The sequence below is a fragment of the Sceloporus occidentalis genome, unplaced genomic scaffold, assembly GCF_023333645.1.
Source record: "Sceloporus occidentalis isolate IW3139 unplaced genomic scaffold, rSceOcc1.0.p SCAF_20, whole genome shotgun sequence".
NCBI classification, from domain to species: domain Eukaryota; kingdom Metazoa; phylum Chordata; class Lepidosauria; order Squamata; family Phrynosomatidae; genus Sceloporus; species Sceloporus occidentalis.
In genome coordinates this window covers 9,803,574-9,830,047 of record NW_028317000.1, presented here as the reverse complement: position 1 = coordinate 9,830,047, position 26,474 = coordinate 9,803,574, and the positions used below count along the sequence as shown (strand labels likewise).

General features: G+C 45.5%; 1 protein-coding gene and 1 long non-coding RNA gene across 4 annotated transcripts in view; one reads left to right on the top strand and one right to left on the bottom strand.

Annotated features, from left to right (window-relative positions):
• LOC149301932 (AP-4 complex accessory subunit RUSC1-like) overlaps positions 1-19,737 on the bottom strand; it is a 34,238-nt gene extending 14,501 nt beyond the window's left edge. Inside the window, exons 1-4 of one of the 3 annotated variants that reach the window (XM_089482993.1) lie at positions 19,651-19,737; positions 9,872-11,605; positions 1,615-2,130; positions 102-200 (exon numbers count right to left, since the gene is read on the bottom strand). In XM_089482993.1, the coding sequence (XP_089339119.1) occupies positions 102-200; positions 1,615-2,130; positions 9,872-11,510 (2,254 nt within the window). In that variant the 5' untranslated portion in view covers positions 11,511-11,605; positions 19,651-19,737. Of the gene's footprint in view, positions 1-101; positions 201-1,614; positions 2,131-9,871; positions 11,628-19,650 lie in introns of all 3 variants that reach the window. The other 2 variants (XM_089482991.1, XM_089482994.1) reach the window with 2 other exon arrangements.
• A 1,509-nt stretch (positions 19,738-21,246) lies between these two features.
• On the top strand, positions 21,247-25,447 carry LOC149301931 (uncharacterized). The gene is made up of 3 exons (XR_016272160.1): positions 21,247-21,317; positions 21,834-21,910; positions 24,334-25,447. It is a non-coding gene; the product is annotated as an uncharacterized LOC149301931 (long non-coding RNA).
• The last annotated feature ends 1,027 nt before the right edge of the window (positions 25,448-26,474 follow it).

Below are 26,474 nucleotides of genomic sequence, written 5' to 3'. Positions count from 1 at the left end.
ATTGGGTCTCCCGTTGTTGACACCAGCCTGGGCCAGGAGGTGTGTATCACTGTGATAGACACATTATGTCAGTGAAGATCTTTTCAAGACAAATACTTTACCTTTCTTTTGCTCTTGAAGCTGTGCAGATGGTCGGTCAGTGCCTGTCCTCCACAGATGGTTGGTACTTGGGATTCCACCAAAGGACCAGGAATGTCGGACTGGAAAACGTGCAAGCAGGGGGGGATAGAAGTTGATTTTTGTGAGTCTGTTTGTTTGTTTTGCTCACTACTTTGCCTTTTATATTATCTCTCACACACAATGATTTTATCTGGAGGTCTTGGGGCAGAAGCAACAACATAACCCACAATTTCTAACTGAATTTCAATTCAGTTTTTATGGGTGGGTTTCTGCAATCAGATTTATTTAAAAAAGAAAGCCTGAGCCACTCAGCAAGTGAGCACAGAATACAAGCCCTTCTTGTTGGTGGCTGCAAAGGTCACTCCCATTGTAGACTTGTCAAGTTCCATTTTAGATGCTTTATGAAATGTGTTGAAAACTTCCCTCACACCACACAGAAGTAGCTTTTAAAAGAATAATCTTCCTGATATCTGATGTTCTTTTGTAGTTTCATTATTGCAATTTTACAAACTGACTTCTATAATAGAAGAGGCTTTCCCTCCTGTGCATGTATTTGAAGGCCTTTAAAACAGCAGTTACTTCATGTAGATTTTATAAGCACTTGTATTTTTCATAATTTTCAATAATACTTTTTTAAAAAATGCAATCTAGTTAATCAGTAGCACATTTCTAAGTGTATTTCAGCCCTGCATATCTAAACCCTTTGTTTCTCTCATGCCCAAGGCTTTCTTTGGCTTTTGTTTGGCTAAGAATTCTATCTTGAGAATCAGAGAGAGAGAGGAAAGAATATCTCCTGCCATTTAATTATATCATGTCTCTCATAACTTTGGAGACAAATGTGAAAGCATTGCCAGTGTCTGTGAAAAACTAAGGAAGGTGAGCAAGGCTCTGGTCATTTCCATCAGCAGGAGGCAGGATTGCAGTAGTCCCTCCGTAATTTCCTAATTCCTTAATTAATTAATTCTTGGTCTAAGCATTCTGATTGTTTACTTTGGCCAGATGGTAGAGCGTGGCCATTCATACAGACAAACAACCACAATCGCTTGTTCTCAAAATGGCTACTTATGCTGCATCATCCTAACATAAGCACTGGCAAATTGAGGCACTCCAGTGTTGCCAGGCTGATCAGTTCTAGCTAGCATAGCCAATGGTGAGAAAGACAAAAAGATTGAGGGTCACATATCTCCCCTGCCTGACTTGGCAGAAGAGTGGAATGCACTCATCACACCTGATGCGAAGCGGCAGAACAGACCACTCCCTATAACCCAGTTAGGCACAGCCAGAACATCAAAACATGCAGGGGCGCAACAGACAACTTCTCTCTCTCTCTCTCTCTCTCTCATCTCTGTGGACCATGCTGGCTGAGGATGATGAGAACTGAAGTCCAACCAATCTTGAGGATACTGTGCTGGGGAAAGCTAATATAAATTCTGGCCCACAGTATGACAGAGGGAGGGAGATGGAACATGGGGGGAAATGAGGGGGGTGGCTTACGTTGCTCGGGAACTCCTGGCTCCTTGGCTCCCATACTGTCCCTGGACACTCTCCCAGGCCCCACTCCAGCCTGGCTGTCAAGGGGGGCCCGGGCTCTGAACGGCTGCTCAGGTACCTGGCGGGGTGGAAAAGCTAAAGTGGGGTAGGTTCTGCTGCGGGGGAAGAGTGGGGAGAAGAGCACGGCCAGGTCAGGGCTCTCTAGGAAAGGCAGGGCACTTCTGGCAGGAGGGGAGTAGGCCCCGACAGGGGAGAGGCGGATTGGGAGTAGCTCCTCAGGTGAGAGGGTGCCAAAAATCTGCCCTTGCCGGTTGGCCAGGAGGCAGATTTCTTCACAGGACAAGGTCTTGATCTTGGGGCAAAAGGCCTGGCCTGAAAGCTGCGGGGAGGCCAGCTCCACACTCTCCAAACTGGGGGAGACAGATGAAGAGTGCCGGGAATCCACAGCCTGGCCATCCACTGAGAAATGAACCAGAAGAGGCTGGAAGGGCAGGTGCTGTGGCCCGGAAGAGTGCTTAACTGTTATGCAGTGGGGCCAGAAGAATGCAAAAGGGGAGGGAGCCATACCAGAGCAAAGGGAACAGGCAGCGAAGGGGATGGAGGGCATGGAAGGAAGGAAAGAACGAAGGAAGGGACAAGGTATTGGAGGAGCAGAGGGAAGAGACATGTGCAAGGGTCACAGAGAGAGGCAACAGCCCAGTCATAGGGACATGATAGCAGGAAAGGTGCCCGGGCGGTGGAGTAGCAAGAACAAGGAGAAGATTTGGGGTCAGGGACAAGGAGGAAAGAGAGGGAGGAGAGAATATGAAAAAATAATGTTAATTCCAGATGTCACAGCAGACAGTAAAACAAAAGTACAAACGTATACAGAATGAGCATGAGACATGCCAAACTACTTTGTCCCCCAAGGCTCCCAACTCTTCTCTACCAGCACCCTCTGGCCTGTTTGAAAGCTGCCTGACAGAACTCCCAATATCCTAAGCCAAACTGTGTCCCTCAGTATGTTTTTGGACTCAAACAACCATCAGCTTAGTCAGCACGGCCAATGGTCAGAAATGATGCTGCTGTTTATGTTTAAATCCTGCCCTTCCTTGACTTCTGGTTACAACAGAGGAGTGGCTGGTCATTCAGAGAATTGCTCGCCTCGATACCACCAGTCCAACCACACTGCCCCATAACAAAAACTAGTTACAGGGCTTTCCTGCCTGAGGAAGTTGTGGGAGTCGTTTGGGGCTCATCAGAACTCTCAAACCCATCTACAAGTCCACACTGGAGGGAGCAGAGAGTGAGAACACATAGGTGGGGATGGGAAGATTCAGATCAAGCCACAGAGCAACCAACACTGTGGTTCAGCAGACTTTTTGGCAATTGCTTCGCCTGTAACCTTTTAAGAGAAAACAATAGAAGTATGACTCTTGGAATATTACCTAAATGAAAGGTTGGTGTTCAAAGATATCCTTCAGAAGGAATAAAACTGCATCAGACAACTGAGCTTTCAGAACGCCATGGGTTGTTTTGGGAATGTTTGCAGAACTTGTTGTGTTTGTGCAACTTTAGTGAAGACTGGAGAGAGAATATATTGTTTACACATTGCGAGAACCTTTATATAGTTTTCCAGTTTTGAACAGAGACTGCACTATTATCATCTCCCAGACTTTTTTTGTCCCTTTTGACAGTTTTTGATTTTCAGCTCAGACAGAGAAAGCTCTGTTTGCATCTTGAATTGGTTTGCTTGGGAAGCTGGCTAATTGAAAGAAGTGAAGTGTCTGCAGTTTGAAAGGAGCAAACTCAAAACTTAAACTAAAATATCTGGCTGAAGGGTTAAACACGGACTTTCAAACTTGACCAAACAAAACCAAAGAGAAGACAGACGAAAGCTATGATCGATTGAAGGTGAGAAGGAAATCAATGAGGAAAGGACAGATTGAAAGTGAGAAGGAAAGTTAGAAGACAGACCGAAATAAGATTCTACATTGTCTCACTTTATCATTATTAAATCTGACATCGGAGAAAGCTGAAAGTGAGAAAAAGATAAAATGAGGGAAAAGATGAGCCATTTTTTCCTGCCCATCTGTTCCGGGCCAATAAGAACATTTTCTTTGTAAAAGATTAAAATAGATAATTATAATTGACTAGAAACATTTGATCATAATTGATTAGAACTGGTTACTTGATTAGAACTGATTAAAGTTTAATTTTAGATATATTTTTTAAATTCCTTATTAAATTATAGTTTATTTACAGTTTAAGATATTACATTCAAGGTTCCCAACTGACATGGAACACAAGTTAAAGCTACCGGTTCAATTGGGAATACATTTGGAACTTCAGTAACTGGGAACTTAAAACAGAGGATGAATTGAGGAAGTACACATAAGAAATATATACAAATACACTTAAGAAAAGTAACAATAGTATTTATAATTACAATAAGTAACAATAATTAATTACATTTCATTTATTCTAATTAATATTACATTGTAATAATTGCATGAAATGGCAACGGGAACTATCCCCAAGACTTCTCCTTCTTTGGAGGTCTTTAAACAGAGGCTGGATGGCCATCTGTCAGAGATGCTTTGATTGTGAGTTCCTGCATGGCAGAATGGGATTGGATTGGAAACACCAAAGCTGTTGATGACTAGCAGGTCTCTCAGTCATAGGGCCGCCAAGTCAACTTGACAGAAGTTAACAAGAGCCATATGTTTCTTGCAGGTTGTGCTTTCCGCACTCCAGCCTGTTGCATTAGAATTGCCATTATATTTTTTTCCTCTGAGGTTCCTCATCTTTAAGAGCTACAAAGCAGGCAGGTAAAACAAAATGCTCCTCTCTAAGGCGTTTATCACACAAGGTTTATCCCGTGCAGAAATGGGACTTAAAACGGGAAAATCCCACAAAAGTGGGGTTGTTTTCACACTATGTAGCGCATTAACGCGCACAAAAAGTGGACAAATCCCACAAAAGCAGAACAGTTTCCACATAACGTTGGGGGCATTCAACATTATTAATCCAGCATTAACCCAAACAGAAAGTGGACAAAATTGGCTGCTTTTTACTTTCGGGGTTATTTTCGCGTTAATGCTCAATGTCCCGATGTGTCTGAAAACAATCCCGCTTTTGCAGGATTTTGGGAGGATTTAAATTCTGTTTTTGTATGGGATTTAGACACTTAGGTCCTGTGCAGACCGGCCTTAAAGCCCGATTTGGGGGCAGAGTCGGGGCGTAGCATCACGGCGCTCCTGTGGTGCTGCATCTGCACAACTCAGCACCAAAGAGTGCCGTAAAGCCATGGTGCTGCAGCTATTGCACCCGTTTCAGGGTGCAAAAAGGAGTAGCTTTTTGCAGCTCATTTTCATGCCCTGGAAAGTACGGTTGCCACAGCCCTTATCTGGCAGTAAAAGGGGCGGCTGGAAGCCACCCCTTTTGGGCTGTGTGCAGAGCCCCTTAGCTTCCTGTGTGATAAACCCCTAAGCTAGGAACAGTATACCTACTGAATATGACTGTTCCAAATGCCAAGGAAGGGACATGGATTTTGTATTGATTCGGCTTTGGGAAATTTACAAAAAACTTATAAATTTCAAGAATGAACAAACTTTAAATTTCAAACAACTGAATACAAAAGAAAGTAAAAACCAACAAATGTCCCATTCCTGATTTTTACCTGCAAAACGGCACTGGAAGACTTAAGGACAGATGCGGGGGACTGAAAAGAATGAGAAGGGGTCCCTAAATGCAATGCCAACAGCACAGCTGACTTACTATGTTTGGAAGAAGTGGAATAATATACATTACCATCTTAGAGGCAGGGTGGAAGAGAGGTAACTGGAAGACTTTTAAATCCAGAATCTAAAATTACCTAACTCTACTCCAGCCTTGATGAATGTTGCCAAAATTACATTACCTTTTTTTAAAAACCCGGTTGCTCCCTTTTCCAAGTTCAAAAAAGACAGCCATCTGTAATTCTACCCACACTCCGGCTGTGTTATTTTTAAAAAAGTGAAAGAAAAGGTACATAAAGATCTAATCTGTGTGCAGATAAAAAGTTGGTGCTCAGAAAAGCAAAAGAGAAAGTTATTTCCCTCTTCCTGCTTCCTCCCTTAAAGAATGGCACTGGGGGGGGCATTGGGGAAGAAAGACAGGGCAGGAACTTTTCCAGTTCTGATTGGCAGCCAGAACAACCAGTTAGAGCAAGGCAAAAGCCAGTTTTTCCCCTTTACAGGTAGTGTGCAATTAAATAGGGGGGTGAGTGAAGGACTGGAGCGAGGGGGGATAGTTTTCAGACTTCCATTAACCCACACAAATAGCTTTCACAGCAGACAAGAAAGGGCCCATCCATACAGTACAATTATAGTGCTATGATTCAACTTTAGCTGCCATGGTTCCATGTAACCCTGGGGTTTGTAGTTGGGGGATGGAGCACTAGAGGTGGGATCATAGTGCTATAATCCTGTAGTGTGATCCATAGGTTTTTAAAATGAATCCAATGTCTGAGCTGAGACAAAAGCAGGCTTAATGCATACTTATTGCACAAGCAGCCCTCCCTTTTTCAAATCACCAACTTGGAAGAATGAATAAAAGCATATAGGTGAATCTTTTTGCTTGGCCAATGCACTACGGAGTTTATCATACAGGGTATATCCCATGCAGAATTGGGATTTAAAATGGGAAAATCCCACAAAAATGGGATTGTTTTCACACGATGTCAGGTGCACTAAGCATTAATCCAGCACTAAACTGCACAGAAAATTCCCGAAAGTTAAAAAACGGCCAATTTTATCCACATTCAGTATGGGTTATTTTCATGTTAATGCTCAATGCCCCTGATGAGTCTGAAAATGATCCTGCTTTTGTGGGATTTTTCCAGGACTTAAATTCCATTTCTTCATGGGATTTAGGCATTAGCATCCCATATAATAAACTGCTATGACTCCCACGTCTCCGTACGGATGGACCACAACTCCCATATTCCACCAAGCAGCATGGCTCCAGTCCACTGACCATGCTGGCTATGGGGTTCTTGGCGTTGTCATTAAAAAAAAGTCGCTTTGCCATACTTCAATGACTACTGATGGTTAAAAACAATCAGGGGAAAATGCTGGGTTCCAGCAAAAGAGGACCCAACTTACTTGCACACTGTGGCCTGTTACAGACTGCCAAAATAAAGCTGCTTCAGGTCTCTTTGGAGGCATGCTATTTAAATGATGCATGGGTCCGAAGAGTCCGGAGGTCGCGCCAAAGCCACACTCCGTTCCTAAGCACTGGAGGGCAGCTTTGGTGCAGCTTCCGGATTCTTAGGACCCATGCATCATTTAAACAGCATACCTCCAAAGAGACCCCAAGCAGCTTTATTTTGGCAGTCTGTAACAGGCCCAAGAGTTTATAGGAATAAACAGTGCCTACAGAGAACTTAAAGGATGGCCATTTTAGAAGGGGGAAAAAAGATCAGCAAATATACTTTAATAGTGACTAGTAGCCAAACAAGCAAACAACATTTCCTTCAGCATGGCTCAGTGTGATTGGGCTTTAACCATTAGTTTTAAAGGGTCTGTTTTAATTCTGAATCCCAACCTTCTCTCATAGATAATGTACATGGAAAAGAGGCATTCTTCCTCTTCATTTTATGTTCACAACAACCCTATGAAATGGTTTAGGAATGAGAAGAGACTGGCTCCACATCACCCACTGGGTTTCCACAGCTGAGTAGACATTCAAACCTAGGACTTTCCAAGTCAAACCTGGCATTCTCTCTGCAATTACATCTGGTTCAGGAGATGGACCCAGCAGGAACAACGGGAGCAGCAAAAGAGCACATGCAAAAAGTAGCAGCACAACATGGGATGAGATGAGATGCGATGCTGGGACAGAGACAGAGCAGGGTAAGAGCAACATTATCATGTGGTCAAGGTGGAAAAAGTTATTATTGAGGAAGAACATGCAAGCAAGGAGAGGCAGAAGCAGATTGCTTTTGCCTGAGTCTCCTGGGAAGGGCAGGATTCTGCCCCTCCATCTCCTCTCCCCACTGCCAATTGAGTACAAGCTACTTTAGCATTTTGAACTTAGTTTTCAGCAACTGAAGTAAGCTGAGAATAGTGGGAGGAGGAGAGAGACATTTTGAAAGCATCTAAAAAGTGGGATGGCAGAGAATTAAGGCATGGTTTCCAGACCCTTCACCATTTTGGTCACCTTCCTCTGGACATGCTTATTGAATTGAGGTGCCAGAACTGGATGCAGTATTTCACATGCGGCCTGACCAAATCAGAATACACTCACGTTATTACTTCCCTCGATCTAGACATGATACATCTATTGATGCAGCCTAGAATTGGCTTTTTTAGTGCATCACACTGTTGACTCATGTTCAACTTGTTGTCTACTAGGACTCTTAGATCCCTTTCACATGTACTATTGTCAAGCCAGGTGTTCCCCATCCTATATCTGTGCATTTCATTTTTTCACCCTAAGTGTAGTACTTTACATTTCTCCATGTTCAAATTAGTTTTGGCCCAGCTTTCCAGTCTGTTCACATCATTTTGAAATTTGATCTTGCCCTCTGGGGTATTAGCTACTCTTCCTAATTTGTTGCCATCTGCAAATTTGATAAGCATGCCTCTATTCCTTCATAAAGTCATCCATAAAGATGTTGAATAATACTGGGCCCAAGACAGAACCCTGCAGTACTGTACTTCACTTTTCACTTCCTTCCAGGTTGAAGAAGAGTCGCTGCTAAGCACCCTTTTCGTTCGACCAGCCAACCAATTACAAATCCACCTAACAGTTGTATTGTATAGCCCACATTTTACTAGCTTGTTTGGAACAATATCATTAATTTATTTTAATTTATAAATTGCCTAGGATCCTAACTTGGGGGGGGGGGAGGCAGGGTATGAATAACAAGAACACCCATGGTCCTGCCTCTTGGAGCCATAAACCTGCTGCTGTGATTATTTAACCTACTAAACATTCTGATTCCATCCAGGAAGAACAGAAAGAAGAGAGCATTCCATCTTGCAAGGTTTCCAACTTACTAAAGAAGTACATGGTCTGATCTTGTTTTCTCTGTCTTTCATAATAGCTCAAACTATAGCAGGAGTGGGGGAAACCATGGGATTTCCTGATGTGTTAGCAAACAAGTCCCAGCAACCCTACCCAGCAAGAACAATGGGAAAGAGTTGCGGGAACTGTAGTCTTGAAAACACTGTTATCACTAGCATGCTCATCTGCAGAAATCAAACAGACAAAAAGAGTCCTGGCACAGAGGCAAATGTCACTTGTCTGCTGATGTCTGCAAACTGACCACTGCCAAAAAGGCAATGGAGCAAGTTTTGGGTCAGGAATTTCCCAGCAGACAATGAGCACAAATCAAGCAGACCCTAATCCTCTTTTGCAGACCCTCCCACCCTGAGGCCTGCCATTAGCAACAGAACAATCCACATGCAAATCACTCCTGCCTTCCCAAGGTCACACACACACATACATACCCCCACTCTCTTTCAGGTTAGCATTCTCTGAAGATGCCAGCCACAGATGCTGGCGAAACATCAGGAAGAAACTCTTCTAGAACATGGCCACATAGCCCGAAAAACCCACAATGGCAGAGTGGAAGAGGAGATGTACCTAACTCAATTGTATACAACTCACTGGGAAAAACATTCCCTGTAAGATTAAGGTGCTAACTCATCTTGTATTACAAAAGTCTGCAGTGGATAAGGGGGGAAAGGCCATATGGATTTTCCAGTCTGAGGGTGGTGATGGCCTGGCCCTGGCAGAAAGGCTCACTAAGGATTGGGGACATTTTTTAAAAACACAGAGTGTTGTCTAACATCAGGAAGCACTGGGTGACCATCAAGGTTGAACTTTTGGGCAAACTTTGAGGGCCCCACTCAGCAGAATGAGTGAGGAGGGGGATGACAAAACAGAGCAGTGTATTATGAAGCAAAGTGAAACACACTGCAACCCAAAATGGGAGGGGGGGTCCCCCAACACCAGGAACTGCACCATTGGGGCCTACAGCCTGGGAAAGTTCCTTTGTATAGTCCACTGACTTTTGTGTAAAAGTTCCTTTTGTGTAGCTTTGTTTTAATTTACTATATGCCACCTTGCACTCTGTGCTGGGGGGAAAGTGATTGAAGAAGGAACTTTTCCAAATTGTTTCAACTACCTTCTTGCCTCACTTGCAACCTCCTTTCAGGTACCAAGCCCACCCCTCACAGCCAAGGCTGAGCTTCATTGCTGGGTTAGAGGGGAAGTATCTGAGTCTTACCCTCCATAAAACACCTGTCTCCTTTCTCCTCTTTCCCTGGCATCCAGGGGTCCCTCTGTTCATTTGGCATATCCTCCAGACTTCTTTCAGACGCCTTATTTTCTGCCTCTCCATCCTCACCGTCTTCAAAGCCCCCCTCCATTATGGGCTGCAAACCAGGGCAGCACATCTTCTTCCGGGGTGGGATTTCCTTTGGGCCTCGGAAATGCCCCTTCAGGGGTTGTTCCAGATCACTCTCCTGTGTAGGGGCACTGCCCTCTCCCATCGCCTTGCCAGGTTCCACCTGCTGAAGCAGTTGGGTTCCCACCTGTGGAGGTAGGTGACCCTTCTGCTTCTGGTAGCGCAGCTCTTTGAATGTGGTTACCCCTTTCTGCCCTTTCTGGAGGCAGTTGGCAAGGTTTGCTGGCTCTAGGAGTGCTGCTGGGGGGCTGGCTGTCTCCTGGCTGAGGACACTGCCCCATGTGAGCTCATGACAAGGGGGAAGTTCAGTGTCAGGGGAAAAAACAATCAGCCAATCACTTTGGTCCTTCCTGGTCTGCAGTGGGGGTGGCATGGCTGCAACCTTCTTCCGTTTCTGTGCCAGCTCATGGAAGGAGGTGATGTTTTTGGTGTCCTTGCTGTGCAGGCCATCTTGGTGGACAGATAGCTTTGACGATATCTCTAAAAGGACCACTTCTGAGTTTGGCTTCCCTGGTTCACATCGCCTCAGTCCCTGAAGCTTTCGCTTCGTTCTAGGAGGCACGGGAGGAGGAACACCCCGAAAACAAGGCCTAGGTGGACCAGCCTGGTTCAAGTTGATGTCCACTTGCCCTGGTGAGAGACTCTCAGGCTTGGGCTCCTGAGGCAGGAGAGCATTGCAGTTCGAATCCAGTTCTGGGACAATGTGGCGGACTGGCACTTCTGGGGGTGCCCTGCAGGGGCGAACTGGGGGTGGTACAAGTGGCGAAGGACTACTGGAGCCAGGGATAGGCAACTCAACTGGGGTTTGTGAGCAGGGAAAAGGAATGTCAGACGTGGACTCCAGTGAGCTGCTGCTGCCGAGGCTATCAGGACTATCCCACACATGGGATGCAGAGTGCTTATCCATTTGGATATTGAGATTCAAACTCCTCTCTTCTGGGTTGGTCATGGGGGGTACAATATGAGCATCTTCCAGGGGGACAATGTTAGGTTGGTTCTCAGGACTCTGGGCCTCTTCTGCAGGGAACTCTTTGCAGCATACGGAGATAGGTGAGTCATCCAGGCTGAGATCTGAGCAGCTGCTAATGGACGAGGAGCCTGGATCTGAAGGGGAACCAACCTTGACCTCCTCTTCCTCTTCCTCCTCCTCCTGCTTAAAATCTGGACAGTCGGGCAAGGTTTCCAGGGTCTGGAGGTCCTGTTTGACATCTGAATGCAGGGGGTGGCCATCGCAACACTGGCACATTAATAACGGATTGTTGGAATTGGCATCCAGTTCAGAGACACTTCTGCCATTATTTTCTCTGCAATCCTGGCAACCTGCCCTCTTTTTTGGTGGGATCAAGACATTGGTCACTTCTTGAAGTTCCGGGTGGCGAGACAAGTGTAACCCCAGGGAGATGTGCTGCAAATGGACGTGGTTCAGATTGCAGATCAGGCCTTTCTTTGGAGACTGCATGGCTCCAGGACACAAGGGGACAAACAGAGCACCCACACGATTTGTTGGGCCCACACAGATCTCAGCAGCCAGATTGCCTTAGAATGATCCGCTCCCTGCAAAAGGCAAAATCAGCTCCTGAGTGTAGGGAAAAATCCAGGATAGGAAAGGGTAAAATAACAAGAGTATATCATCACAGAAGGAAGAACAGTGCTGTAAGTTGTTACCTTTTACTGCATTGTTCTTTACTACATATTTTGAAGAATGTGCTGCAGTGTTGCCATACATTTTTAGTGCACTGCATTGATGTTTTACATTTATACCGTGCTGTTTTCTACTGCATGTTTGCTGAACTGCATTGCCCTGCATGGGTACTGTACATTTTGCTGTGCTGCACTGCTATTACACATATTTTGTTAGTAACTGCATATTTACTATATGCAATTGTTATTGCATTTGTAAGAGCATTGTTCTTACTCTACATTGTTACTACATCTTTCACAATACACAGTCAATCATGATGACTGAGGAGGAGGATGTGATGTTTCTCAGACAGACACTGGTAGTCCCAGTGAAGATATACATTATACGCGTGACTGGGTGTTTTTATTTTACATGGGTCTTTTTTTGTTTTAAAACTTAATAAAAAGATTTTGGAAAACAGGGAGAAAAGGTTATTTCTCTAGTCCTTTTAATGAGAGAAATTTGAGGGGAAACACATAGGCACTAGTCTAACCAACTGTTCCCAGTTTCCAGGGTTCTGGCCAGTGAGCAGGAAAGGACTGCAATGATTAATAAGAAATCAGGCCCTTTTTACCTGTCACCCAAAAGGAGCCCATAAGGACATCTTGAAGGGGAAAAAATCCTCCCTGTTGTCTTTCCCCAAAATCTGGCATCTAGACACCATGTTACCTGCTGTTACCTGCCTTGATCCTCAAAAGGGAGAGGTGGGATACAAATAAATAAATAAATAAATAAATAGGTTTTCTATTGCCACCATGGGAGAGAGAACATGATAGGCCAATCCAATCCTGCTGGATCTGTAAGAATGTGCCATACAATTTAGTGTGCATATGTGTTTCTTGAACAGCATCCAGAAGATCACAATCAAAACAGAACATTTAGCTATCATGTCCCCCAGCTCTTGACAAGCGGCGTCTGTAGCAAATGTTACAGCACAGAATATGCGTTGTTCAGTGTTCCAGCCAGACAGGCCTCCCAGCTGGTTTTCCACACACACACACACCACACATCATTGTGTAGTAGTTACTAAGCACATTCTGTCCCCATTGATCTCTTTTTGGGTCCCCACTTTCTTAGAGGATATTCCCTCCTTCTGTTAAGGAATGTTTTGGAGGGTGGCTGGAGCTGCTATACATTCGCTCCCAAATTAGGCTGGTGCTGTTTGGGCTGCATCAGAAACAGAAGAAATTATAGGCTTTCTTCCATCATTAATGCATCCTTATACAAGCCATATAACCTTTGCTTTTTAGAATTTATATATTTTAAAAATATTTTCAAGCTGTGAATGCTTGAATCTGTGGATAAAATATCCATGGATATAGAGGGCTGACTGTAGATTTCCTCTCTCTCTTTGCTGGCAAGCAAAGGCCTTTATCTTTACCCAGGCCTTGGACAACTGACTGTCTTGTTGCAGATCTTGCCATTGGGATGTGTTATGGAGCTTTTGGGTGGTTTTCTGGCCCAGATCCGGCTCATTTCTGATGTGACTGCACTTCCAACAATGCGGTTTCATGTTGTAAAGTGAATGTATTATCAGACACCATTGATTTCTATGGGAGCGCCTTGTGAGACGCTTCAGCAGTGTTTCCGAAGTGACCCCTCATTTTGGTAAAACTGTTAAAAAAGGGACTTCACAGAATTCGGTTCCAAGCTCAATTCGATTGCACTTCGAATTGGTCTGGTGTGGAAAAGCACTCCGATGCCACCCCCCTTGGCCCCTGCGTCCTGCTCCGTCATTTCCTTCCTCCTCCTTCATGCCATCTCGCCCCCTCTGCCACCCTGCAACTTATCTCATCATTCTCATCATCCCCTGCCTTCCCCTGCCTCCCAATCCTGGTCCCAGCGACCTATCCCACCATCCCCTGACTGCCCCTGCCTCCTGATCCTGGCCCCAGCCACCTATCCCATCATCCTCTGACTGCCCCTGCCTTCCGATCCTGGCCCCAGCGACCTATCCCATCATCCCGACTGCCCCTGCCTCCCGATCCTGGCCCCAGCCACCTATCCCATCATTCTCTGAATGCCCCTGCCTCCCGATCCTGGCCCCAGGGACCTATCCCATCATCCTCTGACTGCCCCTGCCTCCCAATCCTGGCCTCAGCGACCTATCCCATCATCCTCTGATTGCCCCTGAATCCCTATCCTGGCCCCAGTGACCTATCCCATCTTCCCCTGACTGCTCCTGCATCTGGATGAAGGATGACAGCTAAGGAGGGGGCAAGGAAGGAGGACAGCGTCCAGAGCCCCATTGAGCATGTGCAAAGGTGCCGATTAGAATCGCTGAACCCTCCAAGTATGCTCTGGTGTGGTAATACAATGTGCACTCACTCTGCTTTGCTTGAATCCACATCACGTGACTTGCTTGGAATCAAACTGACTTCGCTTCCCCCTCACTTCGGAAAGGCCACAGAAAGGCAACCAGGTGTGGAAAAACATCACGTTTTAACCTTAATTCGCATTGCTAGGAGTGACTCTGAATCTGGTGTGAAAAAACATCACGCTTTGTATTGCTAGAACAGGAGTGACTGCGGATCTGAGCTGCAAACCGCCCCACGTGTGATAAGGTCCAGGCACATCTCCCGATTTTACCTCCAAAACCCACTTTAAAATCCACACTATGATCACTGGCTGGAGGGAGTGAACGTCCTTCAGCATTCCACTTGCTAGAACTGTAGACCTCTATCCTGTGGTGCAAGTGGCTGGATTTTCAGGTGAGTTTCTGGGCATTTATGATTGTGGCAAAAATATCATAATCATAAATGTGAACAGGAAACAGTTAGGTGTAATTTGTGACAGGATTTAAAAGCCTCAGATTTTGTTCCTGTTCTTTCCTATTTTATAACAGGATTCACTGTTTTAACTCTGAAGCTTTCACTCTATCTACAGTTTTAACTGTATTTTGTTTTAACTCAGATTTGTGAGTCACCTTTGGTTCCATATCAGAAGAAAAGTGGAATAATACATACATACATACATACATACATACATACATACATACATACAGTAGACCTTGGGTATCCGCTGAGGTTTGGTTCCAGGACCTATCATGGGTAGCAATGTCTGTGGATACCCAAGTCTCATTAAATACAATGGCACAGTAAAATGGTATGAGCCACCATGCTGAAGTAGTTTGAGCATTAGGCTAGGACTATGGAGACCAGAGTTTGAATCCTGGCTCAGCCAGAGAAACCCATTGGGTGACTTTGAGCAAGTCACACTCTCTCAGCCTCAGAGGATGGCAATGGTAAACCCCCTCTGAAGACACTTGCCAAGAAAAACCCATCTTAGGGTCACCATATGTCAGAAATGACTTGGAGGCACACAACAACAGCAGTAAAATGGTGTCCCTTAAATAAAGTGACAACATCAAGGCTTGCTTCGGGGATTTTTCAACCATATTTTCAAGCCAGGGATGGTTGAATGTACAGAGCAGTCAATAGCCCTAACTTGCACTTGGCAAAGCAGTTAGAGATGAGACAGACTGAGCCCTTCCGCTTGCAGCACAACAGATGGTAAAAGGATGGGGTCTTGCTTTCTCCCTTTCCCCCATCATTACTGCTGGTATTGTTATATTCATTTATATCCTGCCTTTCTCCCAATAATGGGACTCAAGGCAGCTAATAAGATATTTAAAAATAATACATTATAAACTATTCAAAAATCATATACCTTGAATGCTTTTAAGACGGAACTTTTCCGGTGGGCCTTCTCACCAGAGCCAACATGAGCAACATTTCCATCCCTCTCCCTATTCCCAACTATACAAGGTATGAATCCAGTCTCTGGTTCAGCTACCGTATTTGCCTTGTATTGCATTATATTATATTGTACTGTTGGATTATGAGGGCTGATTTTATGAGAATTTTAATGCTGGAAGTTTTATATCCTCTGTATGTATTTTATCTGTTGTGATCCCTCATCAATCCGTAGGGAGAGGCGGAAAATAGAAATAATAAATTATTATTATTAAAAACGTAAATAAAATTATAATTATAAAGGTTATTTAACATGCAATTAAACAATGTATAAAGTTAAAACATTAAATATTAAAAACATTAAAATTCATTAAAAGACTATGGCCTGTTACAGACTGCCAAAATAAAGCTGCTTGGGGTCTCTTTGGAGGTATGCTGTTTAAATGATGCATGCATCCTAAGAATCCGGAAGCTGCACCAAAGCTGCCCTCCAGTGCTTAGGAATGGAGCATGGCTTTGGCACAACCTCCGGACTCTTAGGACCCATGCATCATTTAAACAGCATACCTCCACAGAGACCCAAAGCAGCTTTATTTTGGCAGTCTGTAACAGGCCTATACAGACAATAAAACAGCACAGCACGTCATGAAAAGTCCGCCCCATTCAGTTTCTAAAAGCCTGGTAACACAGGGTTTTTTTTTTTTCCTGTTGCCAATGTAAGGAGAGCAAGGAGGGAGCCATCCTGGCCTCCCTAGGAATGGAGTTCAAAAGACTGGGAGCAGCCACCAAGAACCCCCGCTCCCATGTCCCCCCCAAATCAGCCTCTGGTTTCTGTGTGCCTCCATGTCACCAGAGGTGACCTCATGAATTTCACAGTGTTTTCTTAGGCAAGGAAGACTCAGAGGTGGTTTTACCAGTTCATTTCTCTGAAATCTAGTCCACAGCACTTGGTATCCCACATTGACAGTATCCCATCCAAGTCGTAATCAGGGCTGACCCTGCTTAGCTTCCAAAATGAGATGGATCTGGTGCTTTTAGGATATTTAGGCCCGACATCATTTAACCATCCATAAATCAGAATAAGGAACTAAGTTCTTCAGTGGAACAGAGCCATTACATAGGGAACAGGTTTCCTTTTGTCTTTTCTTCCCCCTTTCCCATCCCATAACACCCAGATGCTCAGTACAGGCCTTCCAGCGCAGAAGCCGCAAGAAGGAAAATGCCAGAGATTTATATCCAGAGGTCTCCTCTAGCTGCAGCTCTGATGGAGGGCTTGCATTTCAGCAGATGAGCAAGGGGCCATAAAATTATACTCCCGCTCCCTTGTTTTTAGTTGCTGTTTGCTTTCTGTTTTGAATAAAGGAAGGAATGTCCTTGCTCTGACCTATCTAGCACCTCTTTTGCCATCCCAGAACTGTGGGGCTCCTGGGCTCTGCAACTACTTGCCTGCACTCTGCATGGGCCCATCCAAGGGGTTGAAAGAGATTGTGGGGCCAAATCCTGGCACATTTTGGCTCTGGTGTGATCTCTTTTCAGAAGGAGAAGATAATTTTGGATTTGTTTTGTTTAGGAAAATCCTGTCCCCAAGTGAGAGTGATCTACAGGGCGGGGTGGGGTGGGGCATAAAAGCCCAGCTTTTGGCCTACTGGGGATGGGGCCAGCACCATAGGGCTATTTTTGACCCGCCAGTGCTGAAAGGACACCCCTCTTCCCATTCCCTTCGGGGTCCCTCTCCAACGTGACCCTTTTCTGAGGGGAAGAACAGACTAGATGGAGACCCTAGTCTAGTCTAGTCCAGTGGCATCACTGGACTAGACTAGGGCTGGTGTCATCCAGTGTGGTAACTCATGGTGTCACTCCCCCACTGACCTCCTCCCATACCACACCATACAGAATCCTTAGGAAGGTTTATAAATCATAATTCCCATCCACAATCTGCCCGCGCCATATGCGGGGGATCCATTCCAGACCCCACACACACAAAGCAAATTCAGCGTATGCTCAAGCCCCATAGCGATGAACGATGCAGGACATTATGTCTTCCCATCCATGTGACCTCAAGTCCGCATATGGGAAGCCCACAGATGGCATGGGCAGACTGTGAGCCCTGGTGGCGCAGTGGTTAAATGCCTGTGCTGCAGCCACACTCAAAACCATAAGGTTGCAAGTTCAATACCAGAGAAAGGGCTCAAGCTCGACTCAGGCTTGCATCCTTCTGAGGAGACAGCTAAAATGAGTACCCAGCTTGTTGGGGGCAATTAGCTTCCACTTTGTAAACCGCTTAGGGAGTGCTTCAGTGCACTGATAAGCGGCATAGAAATGCACTTGCTATTGCTCTAGCAAAATTACACTTTATACCTTTAATGACATCATACACACAAAATAAATGTGTTTACATGTACATAGTTTCATGTGATTAATGTGAACACTTGGTTAAATTTTTTAAAAAACTTTTTAAAATTCTAATTTTTAATAAATTTAAAATTAAAATTTGAAATTTTAATGAAAAACAACAACAAATCTGGAGCCTCTCCTTTCTCCTCCCACTGAGCCTGCCTCCCCTCCCGCATCTCTTCAGTATCTTAATGGGACACAGGTGACACCGGAGCCAGACTCTGCCCATGGGCAGCTGTTGGAGGCAGTGGCATCACTATGTGGGTACGGGTGCAGACCGCACCAGGTGACACCCTAAAGGGGGATGACACCACTGTTCCTCAAGCACCTACCGCTTGGCAGAAATGGCCTGTGGCATTTTTGACCCGCCAGTGCTGAAAGTGCTGGCCTGTACTGCAGCCATTCACTCAAAACTACAAGGTTGCGAGTTCAAGACCAGCAAAAGGGCCCAAGCTTGACTCAGGCTTGCATCCTTCCGAGGAGGGAGCTAAAATGAGTACCCAGACTGTTGGGGGCATATTAGCATACTTGCTAATTAGCTTACTTGCTGTTCACCGCTATGATCTTTGGAATAGCGGTATATAAATAAAACAAATTATTATTATTATTATTATTATTATTATTATTATTATCTGCTTCTCTTTAAAGGGTGGGGGTGAGGTGAAGCTCAGTGGGAGGTGAAAGGAGACCCCCAAAACAATTAAGATTCAGATTTCAAAAAAAAAATTAATTTAAATTTTTTTCTTCTTTCTAAATTTTCTTTTAAGACTTCCCATTTTGACGCAATCTTCACGACGCATACGTAAATCCATTGAGCTTGTGCATATGATCCTATCATTTGAAGGTATAGTTTAAAGTGCTTTAGGTCACAACTATGAGGTGTAAGGCAATGGTGACTGGCGAGTAGTAACACGAGGGCAAAAAACCCTGAGGAAGGATTCTATCTGGTGTCAAGGAGGGGGTCTATGGGGGGGGGGGCATGAGTTACTGCACCCCCCAAGGCAGGCCCCTGGCTTCTAGCATCTTCCCAAGACACCTGGGGGCCCTGCTCTGACCTTCCCCTGCTGTCCATCCCTCCCTCCAGCCCAGCCCTTCTGCAGGCAGGGAGCCAAAGCACTGCGGAGGCTGAGGGAGGGGAAAGGGGGGAGGGAGGGGGGAGGGAGGGGAAGGGGGGAAGGGAAAGGAGGGGAGGGGGGAAGGGAGGGGGGAAGGGAAAGGAGGGGAGAGAGGGAGAGGGAAGGGGGGAAGGGAAAGGAGGGAGGGGGAGGGAGGGAGAGAGGGAAGGGTGAGGGAGGGAGGGAGGGAGGGAGAGAGAGGGAAGGGTGAGGGAGGTAGGGAGGGAGGGAGAGAGAGGGAAGGGTGAGGGAGGGAGGGAGGGAGGGAGGGAGGGAGAGAGAAGGAAGGGTGACGGAGGGAGGGAGGGAGGGAGGGAGAGGGAAGGGTGAGGGAGGGAGGGAGGGAGGGAGAGAGAGGGAAGGGTGACGGAGGGAGGGAGGGAGGGAGGGAGAGAGGGAGGGAGAGGGAAGGGTGAGGGAGGGACGGGGGAGGGGGGAGGGAGGGGGTCAGGAACTGGGGTCCCTCTCCTGGGTCCCACCAAGAGGAAAAGAGGAAGGAAGGAAGGCAGGAAGGAAGGGGGCTCAGAGAGGAGCCCCAAACTGTGGTAAACGGGGGGGGGGGCTGGGTGCAAAAGGAAGCCTGCTTCTCAGCGCTTGTAAAACGGGGGGGGGGGAATAAAGAGGCAGAGCAGGGGAGGAAAGCAGAGCCATTGATGGGGGGATTAGTAGGGGCCCCCTGCCCCCCCCCAGAGCCCCCTTCGGAGCCAGACTCACCTGCCTCCTCTTGGCCTGGCTCTCTCTCTCTCTCTCTCTGATCTCAGCCCAGAGGATGCGCAGCCGGAGGACCAAGGCGGGGAGGAGGAGGAGGAGCCAGCCGGAGCCCTGGCCCTGGACGCTGCGGAGCTGCAGCAAGGGCCCTCCCCTCCAGGCCAGCCAGCCTGGGCCCAGGTGAGTCTGGGCTCGGGCCAGGCCTCCTCCAGCCCACATCGGGGGGGGGGGGGGGGCTCTCAAGGCCATGTCACACATGAAAACAAACATCCATCAGTGATGCCTTTCTTGGCCAACCAAAAGGCACAATGCACTTGTTGCAAGCTTTCTAAGCTCCATGGGCTTCTTCTTCTTCATCAGGCAAGATATTACAAACCAAATAAGAGGGGGGGAAACCAACCATTGGAGATGTTAGTCAGATGCCTGCATGTTGTTTCACTCCTAAGTAAAGATGTTATAAAAGAGATCCTCCCCACCCAAAAGGTGCTCAACAATGGCTCCTTTTCTTCATCCTGGAGAGAAGTGACCAGGGGGGTCCCACAGGGTTCTGTCCTGGGCCCAGGGCTATTCAGCATCTTGATCAATGACTTGGAGGACAGAATTGGGGTCATGCATATAAAACTTGCAGATGACACCAAACTAGGAGGAGTAGCTAATACCCCAAAGGACAGGATCAACATTCAAACTGACCTGAATAGACTAGAAAGCTGGACCAAAGCTAACAAAATGAAATTCAACACGGAGAAATGTAAGATACTGCACTTAGGGCAGAAAAATGAAATGCACAGATATAGGATGGGGGACACCTGGCTGAATGATACTACATGCGAAAGGGATCTGGGAGTCCAGGTAGACCACAAGTTGAACATGAGTCAACAGTGTCATGGAGCAGCTAAAAAAGCCAATGTGATTCTGGGCTGTGCCAATAGAAGTATAGTGTCTAGATCAAGGGAAGTCATAGTGCCACTCTATTCTGCTCCAGTCAGGCCCCACCTGGAATATTGCATCCAGTTCTGGGCACCACAATTTAAAAAAGATGTTGAGAAACTGGAGTGTGTCCAAAGAAGGGTGACTGAAATGATGAAAGATCTGGAAGCCATGCCTTATTAGGAGAAACTTAAGGAGCTGGGTATGTTTAGCCTGGAGAAGAGAAGCCTTGTTTAAATATTTGAAGAGATGTCATATTGTGCAGGGATCTGACTTGTTTTCTGCTGCTCCAGAGAACAGGACCCAGAATAATGGATGACAGCTACAGGAAAAGAGATTCCACCTAAACGTTAGGAAGAATGTCCTGACAGTAAGGGCTGTTCCACAGTGGAGCAAACTCCCTCTGAGTTTAGTGGAGTCTCCTTCCTTAGAGGTCTTTAAACAGAGGCTGGATGGCCATCTGTCAGGGATGCTTTGACTGAGAGTTCCTGCATGGCAGAATGGGGTTGGACTGGGTGGCCCTTCTTGTGGTCTCTTCCAACTCTATGATTCTAAGGAAGCTTTGGTGGGTCAGAATTTAGAAGATCTGAGTAGAAAAAGTGATGACTCTTAGAAGGCTCTCGTTTATTTATTTTTTGTATGTGCTTTTATTACTTTTTTTAAAAAAAATACACTAGAACGACTGAAATTAAGAAAAGAAAGTAAGAGAAGCAGTGGAGTAACTAAGGCTGGTGTCATCTGGTGTGGTAAGTCATGGCGTCACCTTGCCTCACTGACCTCCCATTTCACACCATACAGTATCCTTACTAATGCTTTTTGCACTAACGTTACTCATTAATCGTAATTCCCATATACCACTGAGTGTAATGCTAACAGTTGTGACATAAACAACTAGGAAAATTAAATGTATACCCAGGGACGCAGCTAGGATTTTAGGAAGGGGGGGTCCAGACTAAGTGCCACCATTATAATGGGGCTTGAGTGCGGCAGCGCAGCAGCACACACCATTCATTTTTCTAATGAAAGGGGGGTCCAGACCCCAAGAACCCCCCCCCCTTGGCTACGTCCCTGGTATACCTCAAAATCACATTATCATGCACACAACCTAAATGTATTTACATATAGTGAAGGTTTAGTTAAACTGTGATGTGTTCGAAATTTTAAAATGTCCAAAAAAAAATTAAAATTTCATTTAAAATCCTGAAATTTGAAATGTTAATTTAAAAAAAATTCTGAAGCCTCTCCTTTTTCTTTTCGTACAGCTTCACCCCACTCCCACAATCTCTTAAAGCGTTTGAAAGGGAAGGAGATGAATGCCACAGACTGTTTCTGCTAAAAGGTAGGTGTTTGAGGAACAGTGCTGTGACACTCGCCCTGAGGATGTCACCTGGTGCAGTCCGCACACCCCACACACCCCAGAGATGCCACTGAAGAGAAGGGAAAAAGAAGAAGAAAAAGGTGACTTTTAGTCTTCCTTTCAAAGATTATACAGGTTGAGTCTCCTTTATCTGAAATTCTGAAATGCTATATGTCCATTTGCAAGGCTGCAGAGGGACATGGGCTGGAGACAGACATGAATGCATGTCCAAGAGCTCCGCTGGTGTAGGGTTGCCATAACTGTCAACCTCCAAACCGGGACAAATGTAAAAAAAATGTAGGACAAATGTAGGACAAAATTTAGACCCAAATGTAGGATATATTTTTAGAATGGAGGTCACACAGACAACTAAAAAAATTAATAATTTAAAAAAGCATTAATATAAACACATGTTTATTAGACATGCTCAAAATGGAGGACATTTTGGCATTATTCCTAGACAGATGGCAGAAATGCACTTCCCTTTCTGGCCAAACATCCCCCCCTTCCAAAACACACATGACAGCACATTTGGGCATTGAACATGCCTCAGAAGCTGACTGATATCAAGATCACCATCATCATCATCACCACTATCATTGTCAAAACAAGGCAGGCTTGTTAGCATTAAAAGCACCAAAAATACAACAAAAATAAAAACTTGTTGCCAGAGGCCTCTGGCCACTCACCACCACCTCCTCCTCCTCCTCTTTCTTCTCCTTCTCCTTCTCCTCTTTGGCACCATGTGGGCCCTTTCCCCTCCCTCTCACCCAGAGTCCTCCTCCTCCTCTGCCTCCTCCTCCTCCAAGGCTCCACCTCCTCCATGAGGCTGGCCAATGGCAGAGTGGGGCTGGAAACAGCCAGCCTCAAGGGGACGAGTGTTTTTCTTAGACGCGCGCATGTGCGCGCACATAAGCAGGCACTGCCGCCGACCCCGGCCCGGGCAATTGCTGCGGGCTGCGCGAGCCACAGAAGAGGAGGAGGAGGCGGGTGGCGCGGCCGCACGGAGGAGGTGGAGGGTGGTGCAGCTGCGTGGAGGAGGGCAGCACGGCCACGCGGAAATGGAGGAGGAGTGTGGTGCGGCCGCGCCCAGGAAGCAGCGGTGGAGGAGGGAGGAGGAGGAAATGGGTGGCGCGGCCGGCTGTGTGCATTAGCGGCTGCGGCAATGGCTCCCTGAGTGGGCTCGGCCTAGAGGCCGGGCCCAAACCCGGGATTTGGCATGAACCGGGACGGGACCACCAAAACCAGTACAGTCCCGGGCGCAGCCGGGATATGGCATCCCTACGCTGGTGCCTTAAAGGTGGAAGATGGTGGCTGAAGGGCTGCCTGGAGTACAGTAATCAGGTCATTTACATATAATAAAATAGTGCAGTATTTGTGGTCTGGAGAGACATGAGATTTCAAAAACCTGCTTTTTAAAAAATGCATGAAAAAACAGAGTGAACTTTGGGGGGAAAAACATGGAAAACTACAAACAAATTTACACCTTGCCAAAATTCTAAAGACAACTTTATTAAAATGGTGTACCGATGGTACCTGTCTCCCACTAAATTGAATTCAGTTTATAAAACAGGAAATGCCCGCTGTTGGAAATGTGGCAAGCCTTTGGTGAAGGTGTCAAGAAGCTCAAGAACATTGGGAAGGTGTCCACATCTTGATGATGGAATGCTTTGTTATTTTTGCTTTATATGATTTGTGTTCTAGAAGACAAAATTGGGGAAAAAAGTATTTTGCTTTATATGGTAATCATGGCAAGAATCCTATATGCTAAATATTGGAAATTAAAACAGATCCCACCATCAGAAGAATGGCTTATAAAATTAAGAGCTGCCATGAATATGGATAGCCTGACTGCAGCAGTGAGCGAGAATTTAAATACAAATATAGAGGATGTCTGGATCTGCCTTAAGATTTATGGAGAAAAAATAGGGATAAATTTGACATGTTAAAAATTTTAGACATAAATATTGATATCTTTTGTTTTCTCTTTTTTATCTTGAACCGAGAGGGGTTGAATTATGGTGAAATGTATCTTTCTTTTCTTTTAACTTAAGACAAAATAAAAACAAGAATGCAATGTATATTCCTTTACGTTTTATAGTTTATAAAAACTACTTTGTAACATTGTTTACTTTATAGTAGAGAAAGAATTGAGTAAAACTAATAGCCTTTTGTAGTAAGAAAAGGGGTAACCTTTGCTTTATTTTAAAATGTGAAACAAACTGATCAGGAAGTTTATTGATAGATGCTGGATATAATAACTAAGCAAAACTCTAGTCTGTTGTAAGAATAAGATGAACAATATGCAGAAAAGGAATGGTTTTGGATGTGTTAGCGTGATCAATGTTTTGTATGACTGATAATTGTAATGTTTGTTTTGTGTATGTCTAATGTTTTTATAACAGAGTGAACTTTCCAATGGGAGAAGTGGAGGCAGAAGCAAGGGAAGGAGGTAGGAGGCAGCCTGGGAGGAGGCAATCGACATCAGAAACAGGTGAGCAACAGGACCCAAGAAGAGCGGCATCAGAATCAGCAGCAGCAGTCTGCACATCGATAGGCTGCCCAAATCATAGAATCAGAGTTGGAAGAGACCACAAGAGCCATCCAGTTCAACCTCATTCTGCCATGCAGGAACTCCCAATCAAAGCATCCCCGACAGATGGCCATCCAGCCTGTTTAAATACCTCCAAGGAAGGAGACTCCACTACACACTGAGGGAATGTGTTCCACTGTCGAACAGCCCTTACCGTCAGGAGGTTCCTCCTAATGTTGAACTGGAATCTCTTTTCCTGCAGTTTGCATCCACTGGAGCAGCTGAAAACAAGCTTACTCCCTCCCCAATCTGATCTAAGTGTCTTTCTCCAGCTGTGTTCCTCTGCAGCCAACAAATACTAGAATCATAGAGTTCAAAGAGACCACAAGGGCCATCCAGTCCAACCCCATTCTGCCATGCAGGAACTCGCAATCAAAGCAGCCCCAGGTGCCTGTCCAGTCTCTGTTTAAAGACCTCCACAGAAGGAGATTCCACTACACTCCAAGGCAGTGTGTTCCACAGCCAAACACCTCTGTCAGGAAGTTCCTCCTAATATTTAAGTGGAATCTCTTTCCTTGTAGCTTGTATCCATTGTTCTGGGTCCTATTCTCTGGAGCAGCAGAAAACAAGCTTGCTCCATCCTCACCAATACTGCACTATTTCACTTTATAGGAACCTGATTTTGGAATAGCTTCTAGCTGCGCCTTCTGCCTTGTGATCAGAGCAACAAGTGGATGGCTGGAGGGATCCCTGGAGATTTTCTGTAACCAGTCTTTAACTACTTCCAAGTTCTCAAAAACAAAACAAAACATTATACTGTACATAATCAAAAATCCTCAATATCTTTATACCTTTGTCCGTTGAAATCTTTGCTAAATTGCTTTTCTTATCAAACCTTTTGCTTTTAAATCCATCTGTTATCAGTAGGATGGCCTTTACCAAGTCCTTGAAAGAAGATCTTTATTCAGCTGATAATTAAACATAAGTGGTTTGCAAATTTGTATGTGTGCCTACAAGATATTTCCAATTTATGGCGACCCTAAGGGCAACCTATTATGGGATTTCCTTGGTAAGATTTGTTCAGAGAAAGTTTGATATTGCCTACCTTTGAGGCTGAAAGCATGTGACTTGTGACCAAGGTCACTCAATGGGTTTCATGGCCGAGTGGAAACCATACCCTGGTCTCCAGAGTCATGGTCCAGCATTCAAACCACTACGTTACGCTGACAAGAAGTTAGTGTCCTTTTAAAGGAACACTTCTGAGCTGGGCCTCACACTTGCTTCAGACCTCAGCAACGTTGACCTTCTCTGGACACAGTCCATTTTGTTAATGTGCTTGAATTGTAGTGCCCAGAACTGGACACAAGATTCCAGTGAGGCCTGACCAAAGCAGAATAGATTGGTACTGTTACTTTCCTGTATTGTTATTGATGCAGCCTAGAACTGCATTGGCTTTCTTAGCTGCTGCATCAAGTTGCTGACACATCCCTTTTGAATGTACCGTCATCAAGGAGGCGTTCCCCATCCTATATCTGTGCATTTCTTTTCTACTGCCCAGGTATAGGATCCCTATTACAATTCGTTTTGTTAGTTTGGCCCAGCTTTCTAATCTATTAAGGTCATTTTGAATTATGATCCTGTACTCGGAGGCGTTAGCTACTCCTCCTAATTTGGTGTTATCTGTATAAGCATGTCCTCTATTCCATCTTCCAAGTTACTGTTAAAGATGTTGACTAGCACTGGGCCCAAATCAGAATCCTATGGTACCCCAGTAGTCACTTCTCTCCGGAATGAGAAGGAGCCATTGCTGAGCACCCTATGGGTTCATTCAATCAACTAAATCAGTTTTCTTGGTGTAGAATTGGATGCACTGCCCATAAGTACAGTCCAATTGTCCCGTAACTGCACTAGAAGCACAGACTGCTGCTGTGCCTTTTCACAGGAGGTTGGTTGACTGCAACACATTTAGCCCATGTTGCCCTTGACTGTCCCACTTCTCCCTGGCACCTTGGA